General features: G+C 37.2%; 1 protein-coding gene across 5 annotated transcripts in view; it reads left to right on the top strand.

Annotated features, from left to right (window-relative positions):
* Window positions 1-281: 281 nt before the first annotated feature.
* Window positions 282-9,140, top strand: part of LOC306767501 (rho-associated protein kinase 2-like) — a 32,861-nt gene continuing 24,002 nt past the window's right edge. For all 5 annotated transcript variants that reach the window (XR_013771632.1, XR_013771633.1, XM_079255541.1 and 2 more), the window contains exons 1-4: window positions 282-686; window positions 6,651-6,732; window positions 7,929-8,029; window positions 8,642-8,779. Coding sequence is in view for 3 of the 5 variants with exons in the window: in XM_079255541.1 (XP_079111667.1) it covers window positions 591-686; window positions 6,651-6,732; window positions 7,929-8,029; window positions 8,642-8,779 (417 nt within the window). In the remaining 2 variants the exon portion in view is untranslated. The remainder of the gene's footprint in view (window positions 687-6,650; window positions 6,733-7,928; window positions 8,030-8,641; window positions 8,780-9,140) is intronic.

The following is a 9,140-nucleotide window of genomic DNA, read 5'->3' as shown; positions in this document are numbered from 1 at the left end:
TTATTAATTTTGAGTTTCCTTCACACAACATAATATTTATTAGCACAACTTGTATCTGACAGAGACCAGTTTAGGATTAATCACTATGTAGTTCTGCAATAGAAATGTGAATCTTCAAGAATGTAATTTCTTATTTTATGTTTTTGTGCATGTGTTTTGTTAGTTTGTTTTTATTTCGTACGTTGAAAACTAGGAGTGGCTTTTAATTTGACAGAAAAAACAGGAAGTGTCTAATGCACGTTGTGAACTTTAACAGCGGCGTGTCATTCTGGTTGAACACGCTGCGGCCGGTTCATGATACCTGGCTGTTGTCATCGACGGGTCGCACCTGGAAGCGAAAACTGCGCTTTGTTTTTCCCAAGCTTGAGACTTGACTTTTATTTTCTTGTGCGCTATTAATGAAAACGGTTTACTTTGACTGCGGATTAATAAATAACCTGATAACTCCAGACACAGTTCACAGAAGAGAACAGACATGAGGAGTTGAGACGCCCAGGACAGGAGTGCGCCTCGACCTGAGACAAAACACATACCCGCTGGTGTTTTTGTCTTTTTCATGTTACTTTAACTGGATAAACGTCACCGAAATCATGCTGGGAGCAGAGAGCAGACTGGAAAGCCGGCTGAAGAAGCTTGAGTCCCTGATGAGGAATCCTCAGTCGGCCCTGAACTTTGAGACTCTGCTGGTGAGTTTGCATTTTAATTCCCATGGGTGTCTGGCACAGGTAGCCTGTTGGTGTGAGTCTTTGTGAGTTACTCCAATTATTGTGAGTTATTCTGCCATGGTCACATATTTGCTAAAACGATATGCCTGCTATAAATAAATAAATATAAAAAAAAATGTAATCTAAAAATAACAATCTGATTTATTATATAATACAGCATGAGCGAATGCTAAAACACTTATTGACCAAAACTTCCTTTTGGTTTTTAATCAGATCTGTAGTGAAGGAAAGCCCCACCTAAGCTCAATGTTCAGCCACCTTTCCTGTCTGGAATGCAATATTCCCCTCCTTACACTTACAATAGAATTATATAATGTATGTGTGTGCTGTGTGTATGTGAATGGGGGCATTTCATGTGTTGTCACTCAAATGAATCAATCCATGAAATCAAAAACAATCTTTGTTACACCATTCCTTCATTATCTACTTGTGATTACCTGTTGAATCTCTTGGTGTTGTCTCTGGACATCACCTGGCATTTGGATTAACTTTAGTTAATATAAATCTACCTTTACAAATTCCCATATAATGTCAAAATCAATTAATGCATTAATTTTACTTGTACCACTGTACAGCACATGGAACATGTGTGCAAGAACTTACTATGTTGACATGTTTTATAAATTCATGACATGGTACTGTGTAGACACATTGATGTCATCAGTTAGTTACTCAGTTGCTTCTTATTGGTTTGATATTAACAGAAGTCAACCATGGTTCTCAGTCAACCTGTTTTGGTCACATTTTGAGCAAAGTTTAGTCGGGACAGTAATGCGTGGAGCATAAATCAAACATTAAAAGAAGCACTTATTACAGACCTCCACCATTTTGCTTATTTCCACCCATATTGTGAAGAATCATTTTAAGAATTCCTGTATTCACAATTACTTCCAGATCGCAACAAAAATGTTATGGAATCTAAGTTAGACAAATACCCATTCCCAGAAATAAAAAAAAAATCCACCCAGTAGTTTTTGTATTAAGTTGCTAAGAAACAAATAAAAGTGGGGCAAAAACTTAACATAACCTGCTTGCTGGAGGCAATAACCTAACAAATACACGAGACAGCTCAGAGATTTTATGTTCATGCTCGTGAGAGAGCCATGTCTATTCTAAGTGTTGATGAGTCAAGTAAAAGCCAAGCAACTCTACTCACATGGTGACATAAGCGACAAATGTTGTAAATGCATTTTTGCCAACAATTAGCATCCGTCCAAATCTCAACAGCTATTTTTCTTTGTCTGCACACTCAGCTGTGGCTGGCTTTGTAGTTGAGATAACAATGGTCACCATGCTTCCCAATGCAGAGAGCCATGACACAGGAAGCTGAAGTAACTTCCTGGCATTGAGATGGGGATAACCTGCCGTGACCTCACGTAATCATTTCCTGTTTGTCTACAATTGTTTTTGTTTCGCAGAGTACAAAAGTGTCTCTTGTTTATGTTATTTATTTTCATTTAACTGTTCTGTGTATGAGAGGCTGCATCATTAGCTTCCAGGTGTCATTCAGTTAGTCATGTAACCAGCTAGAAAATTAAAACTAAATAAACTCATATTTGCTTAGTTTACTTTAGCCCAAAGGTGCCCAGAGTTGGTCCCCTAGGGCCACTGTCCTGCTGGTTTTTCATGCATCTGTGTTTCAGCACACCTGTTTTCCATTAAATGGATCCAACAGCCAAAGAAGTTCTGCACAATTAGGGATTAGTTTGAGTCAGGTGTGTTGAACAGGGATGCATAGATATTCTGCTAAATTTTGGCCCTCAAGGACCAGAGCTGGGGATCCTTGGGCACCCATGGCACTGCTTTTTATTAATGTCTTTTGAAGTTTAATTTTAATCTACAAAATAAAGAACATTCAAGTTTGTGCATTTTATAATTCTTTTCATGCTAACGGTCCGTCGTTCAAGCAGGTTCAACCATATTAGTGTCACTGAAATAAAATGAATGACAGAAATCCCAAAATCTATTAAACTGTCAAAAATGCATGTTGGATACAGTAAAACATAAACAATAATGAATAAATAAAATGAGATTTCCTTCCTCCGCCCCCATATTAAATCTAACCCACAATGCCACAGGACATGTATTTTGCTAACCTGGCCACACAATCCTGTTCAGTTTATTTAGATAAAAAGGCTGTAAATTATGTTTAGTGTAACAAGCACGTAGAAAAAAATATTGATCAACCTCTCTCTGAGACAATTAGTGTTAAGAATTTAGTGACATCTAGTGACTAAAATTCAATTTGCAACCAAATGACATGTCCCCATGCCTTTCCAAACGTGTAGAAGAAACTCTTAGCTGCTAAAATATGGTGGATGGCTATTTAGCTGTTGGTTGGCTGAACATGGCAGGTCACAGTGCTATAACCAAGTACTTAAAATGTAATACACACTGAAACTCTAAGCTCTGCAGAAGTCAACTAAAGCTTTGTCATCATGCTTGTTAAAATAGTTTTGAAATTATTCAGGCATTAGATAACTGTCAGTTATCGTTTTTACTTTTGCCTTTCACCTCATCTCTGTAAATTTCCAAACATTCTTACAGTAATTGTCATGATCTGTGGGTTGTAGTTCTGATTTTGGGCTAGTTCTGTTTAAATTTTGGTTTTTAGTTTATTATCCTCAGGATTATCTGCAATTATCATATTTAGAGATTGTTCTGGTTAAAATTGCATGTCAGATTCTCATGTAGGAATTTTGCCGCAAACCTTTTTAAATTTAAAGAAGTTATTGCCACATATCCCCAATTCCTGCTCCATGAGGCTACATTTTGATCATTTTTAGCCAAACCTTATAACAAATTTATTAGGTTATGACGTAACCAAAAGACACCAAAGATAATTTATACAGAGAGAACTAATTGCAAACACATAACAAATGTGGCAAGCAGGAAATAGAAACCAGGTGTCATAAAGGAGCAGGAAGTGAATAAATTGTACACACAAGAGAGTAAGCTCTAAAAAAAAAAATCAACAGGAAGCTTGACTAATTATAGTACAAATTAAACCATAACAAAGATTACTGACCAGCATGAGGAAATGAAACTGCAAACAGATAGAAGTCCACAGAACCACAACCCACAGATCATGATCCTTCCCACTGCCGCCTCGTGCATGCTCAGGATGGGGGATTGGATCGAAGTCATGATTTGATGCAATCAGTTGGTTTCTTTTACAGGCTAATTATGAATTGGCTTGAAAGGATGTGTATGTAAAGTGGCCTGTGACAACATTGTTGTAAAGTGGGGCTATACAAATAAAGCTGAATTGAATTAAATTGAATAATATTTGAAATTTACACATTTAGTGGGCTGTCTGATATCACCTGATACCATTAATCAGATACTATTTCTGATGTAAAATGTGCATGCATTGCAATCTATATGCTGAAATCCGATTCAGGATGGGACTATCGCCAAACAAGAAGCAAGTTTGCACATAAAAGGAATTGTCTTGTGGTTGTGGTGCAAAACCACAAGGAAATTAACAACTGAGTTGAAAATGTGAGGCTTGCCTCATATGATGTTGGATTCCCTGAGCACCTCAATCAAGCCATTGTTTTTGCATGCACTCCCTGATGGTATCAACAAACAGTTGATACCATAGGAGGTGGTGTCTAAAGCAGCAAGGGCACATGAACAAGTCTAAAAACAAGGTCATGTTCGGATTTGTCCAGAGTCTTGTGAAAGTTGAACAACCTGAGAACCAGCTGTTCCTACTCTGGCTTGCAAGAGATTTAAATAGTTAACCTCTATCTCCACAAAATAACATAATAGCTGTTCATAATGTCAGCATTGATAGGATAGCCAATGAAAATGTAAACAATCATGATACAGCAGGAACTAAATAAAAGAAGTGCATATAACATGCAAGGAGTGTTCTTTACAAATTAGTTTAGTTTCACTGTTACAAGAATGAGTGTCAACATACACATGCTTCTAGGTACATCTGAATACACTGAGAGCAGGATGTTTGTACTTTTGCACACTTGTCAAAAAAATCAATAGAGTTTTGTCACACAAACATGCATTATAACACCACATGATGCCAAGAGATTGTATTTCTAAAGGCACAGAATGCGTGTGAAACATGAAATCAATCTAAACTTAACAAAACATCTTTTAAAAAAAAAACAAAAAACAAAAAACAATAGCTGTTTGTGGGGTTTTTTTTGTTTTTGTTTTTTTTTTTACGATAGAAATATATAGAATATTGACAAACAAAATGGTTTTATTAGATTTTCATTTTCTTGCTTACACAATCCTTCCATCTCTGTGGTCCTTATTTAGGGACCAAGTTGTTTTTAAAAAGAAAAGAATCAAACAAGGCTGGATTGAAGAAGCTGCACCTTCACCAAACACCAGCGGTTTTACAGGTTTTAATGTATATTGTAAATAAGAAAAGAAAAAATGCTGAATATCAACCAGAGTTTATGATGGTAGTAAAATTATTTACCTAATTTCTTATTCTGCCATCACAGGTTGGCAGCCCTATCATGAATCAACTCAAGGTGATAAACAAATATATATTTTTTCAAAAACCCATCTCTATTATTCACTCAATCCTTGATGTCAAAGATATAATATAGTGACAACCAAAATTCTAAATTTCAGGCTTTAACATCATAAAACCAATGGGTTAATTTCATTCCTTGGCTTATTTCATAAACAGTGTCTCATTTGAATGAATTTAGGATTTAGTCACACCTTCCCACAGACTCCAAATGCTTTATAAATATTTATCACAATTAAATTGTGTTTTACAAATCATTACTTCTCTCTGCCTCTGGAAAGTGGATTTTGCCCCTTCGCCACCATGACGGTTTTAGGAAACATGCCTACACACAAGCTGTGTAAAGTGATCACAGGTCCAAAAGTGTTCAGCTTGAATCCAGACTCATAAGCTGTTTGTCCCACAATAGCCTCTGAGCGTTTTAGGTCTATTTTCACCCGTCTGCAGTGGGGGGGGATCTCTCCTCACCGTTGCTATTTAAAGGGGTAGAATTGTTCCACATGCCGCTGTCCACCCTCCCATATGTCCCAGAACAAACAGACCGATAGATTCAGCCGGAGCTAAACTTTCCTACACACATACCTGCTGGATGACTCCACTTGACCCTTAGTTTGGGGGAACAGAGGGTCGCGCTACACCCTAATCCCCCCACCCACCTGCCCAAGTCCTCTGCCAACCCCTTGCATTTGGATCACAGAGACATTTTGGATCTACATGAAACCCAACACCACTGCTTTAAAAGTTGATGACACAACTGAGACCACAGCCTCTAGTCAGATGCTGCTACTGCCCCGCTGTGCTGAACCATAGGGAGGGGTGTGTGTGTGTGTGCTGGTTGGCCTGTTGGATGGTCTGTGTGTTTTGGGCTGACGACTGTGAAAACATCAACTAACTAGTTTTTCTAGACGCATGATTTGTTATGTCTGTCTGTTCGTCATTCTGACTGAACTGCCACATCAGTGATTCATTTTTCTCTCCCACTCATGTTGCATTTTGAAGAACTCAGAGCACCAAAATGTAACGACTTCTTCCATTTTGCATTTCACCCCTTATTCATCTACTTTAGCAAGTTTGTATCAGTCAGCTGGATATCAAGGTTGCCAGCTTGTAAAATTTACAAGACCCTTTTTAAGCCTTGAAACATGACCTTAAATATTATGTTGATTTAGTATGTCAGTAAAAAAAAAACCATCCAGCCAAACCCCATTAAGCATTTTTATGAATGGATATTTGTTTCCTCTGTATGTTAGTTGAGAATGTGAAATTTATTTTTGTTAAATGCTTTTAAAATACCTGATGCAAGCCTGGAAATAACACATTTACGTTAAATAAATATCAATATTTTCTTTGTTTACTATGTCAACAAAAAACTGATTTCTTATGTTTGTTTGTTTTTTTTCTTTGTCTTTCAGGATTCAATGAATGCATTGGCCCACGATCTGAACTATCCCGCGCTGCGGAAAAACAAAAACATAGAGGCTTTTCTGAACAGATGTAAGAGATCCCGCATGTTTTACATAAATGCTTTAAAAGTTGGGTCCATTTTTAGAATTTAAATTTATAAAAAATAAAATGAGTAAAATCATTGAAATTGTGGGTATTTGAGAATGATCACTGTGTTTAAGAGTAAGCGAAGTTGCTATCATCAGTCAGCTGATTCTACAATGTGTATCAGCACTTGCTCTGGATGTGTGTAAGCACATGCTAAGAAGCATGCTTGAATGAAGTGTGTCACCCCCTTGCAGTATTTCCTACAGATTGTATTTGAGACGACTTTACACATGTTTGGTCATGTTTCAAGATTGCATCAGCTGTTACTATCAGCTTCTTGAACAAGTTGGAACAAGTTGTAATGATTATTCGCTTCAGCCTTGTTTATCTACATTTAATGTAATTTCAAGCAGAGCTGTGATTTTCCAAGGTTCTTTAAACTAAATGTTTTTACATAAATTTACAGAGGAACCCATTTCAATCTTGACATGGCAGCTGCCCAGATATAGATAAAAAAAACAGGTTGAAGGGTTGAAAGGTGAAATTGCTGGATGAAGCTATCTCCTTGGAAGCCAGTGTATAACTATGGTGTGGGAGCATCTTATCTGTGTTTTTTTTTTTTTTCCCAAGGTTATTAAAAGCACCACATTCCAGATACAAAATTCTCTGGTGTAACATCATTTTTACCCAAAAATAGAAGAAAAATCTAAAAAGACAAACAGCAACAGTTAAAACAATCTTCTACAGATGGGTATAAGAGTAATCATCTGTGTGGCCTTAAGGCTGATGGCCTTCGAGTACTGTCTGATATTGACTGACTTTAAAGTGAAATTTTACTAACCACTGTTAGTGGGTTCTTTAGTATGAGATTACCATATTTTCTGACCAGCGCTTGTTACTGTTTTGTTGAAAACAGCCCTATACATGCTAACATTGTTGACCAAAATGTTGCTATAATTGCAAAAATATGAAAATTATTTTAACATCTTCGCTACTCGCCACCTCCTCCATCTTCTTCAAAGCTGTCATGAAAACATTAAGATTAATTAACCTAAATGGACTTTAAATGTCACTTTAAATGCCAATTGTTTTTTGTTTTTTTTTGACCCACTCAGACCTCCCTTTAAAAGTATTTAAACCCAAGTGGAGACAGGTTGACCCTATGTGTTTCTATGGTAACATGCATGTCTTTAATGCAGATGAGAAGTTGGTGACTCAGCTGCGAGAACTGCAAGTAAAACTTGAAGACTTTGAAAAAGTGAAGCTGATTGGGAGAGGCGCCTACGGAGAAGTGCAGCTGGTGAGGTGTTTCTCTCTGGAAAGGTCCAGTAAACAAGTGTGGAATTTTGTTTTTGTACCTGTTAATAATAAACGACTTGTGAACAGCAGTGAAGAATTTCTCCATCTGTTCCTAAATTTAAGTTTGCACCAAAAGGCAGGCATTTAAAAAACCACTAGAGGGAGCAGCCTTCTACCTAAAAAAAAAAAAAAAAAAAAAAAAAAAAAAAAAAAAAAAAAAAGCAGAATCATTTCTGATTTACGTGCTTCTGAGTTTAAAATTTGCTGTGAATACCTGCTCTTCCTGAGTGTGAGTATAATAAATGCCTGCCTCTTGTGTTGGTAGAATCTGCAGTGTTTTGATGTTGAAAACGAGTCTGGACAGGCTCAGTGTGTGGTGGGATGAGGTTGAAGTCTGGTGTAGAGAGGAACTTGTGTGTGTCTGTGCTTAAAATCTTGTGTAAGCATGTCTTTTTATGGCTGTGTACTACAATCACAACTTCCCATATCTGTCTCTCGGGTGTTATCTTTGCCGTTGTGACATTTCTATCTCCTTATTGTCCTTGCGTAGTGATCATCAATTAAATTTTTACATTTTCTTATTTGCCTCATTTCCTGCTCTCTTCTGATGCAGGTCCGTCACAAGGCCTCGCAGAAAGTTTACGCCATGAAGCAGCTCAGCAAGTTTGAGATGATCAAACGGTCCGATTCAGCTTTTTTCTGGGAAGAAAGGCACATCATGGCCTTTTCCAACAGCCCCTGGATCGTCCAGGTGTGCACCTACATTTGTTTTCTCTGCAGATCACTCACTGTCAGGGATCAGCTGCCTTCCACAACAGATTATGCTGTGGGTGCCATTAAACAGCAGTGAAAATGTATCTCATTGCAAGTATGATTACCATCTTCCAGTCAAATGTATTTATACTTTCATAGCCATTATTATAAGAGGAATCTATTTGTTATTTTATTAGTTTACATAAACCATAAGAATAAAGAATTAGTCATTTGTAAGGGGTCCAAGTATGAAGAAGAGAGTTGCAGGAACATTAAAGGAGACAGTTGTTTGTATCAAAGTGAAGACATAATACTACACTTTTTCATGAACTTCAGCAAGAGTGTGGCAGATGTTTCTG

This window comes from Telmatherina bonti, assembly GCF_933228915.1.
Source record: "Telmatherina bonti genome assembly, chromosome: 16".
Classification (NCBI taxonomy): Eukaryota; Metazoa; Chordata; class Actinopteri; order Atheriniformes; family Telmatherinidae; genus Telmatherina; species Telmatherina bonti.
The sequence above is the reverse complement of the archived record's forward strand: the minus strand, read 5'-3'. Positions and strand labels throughout refer to the sequence as shown.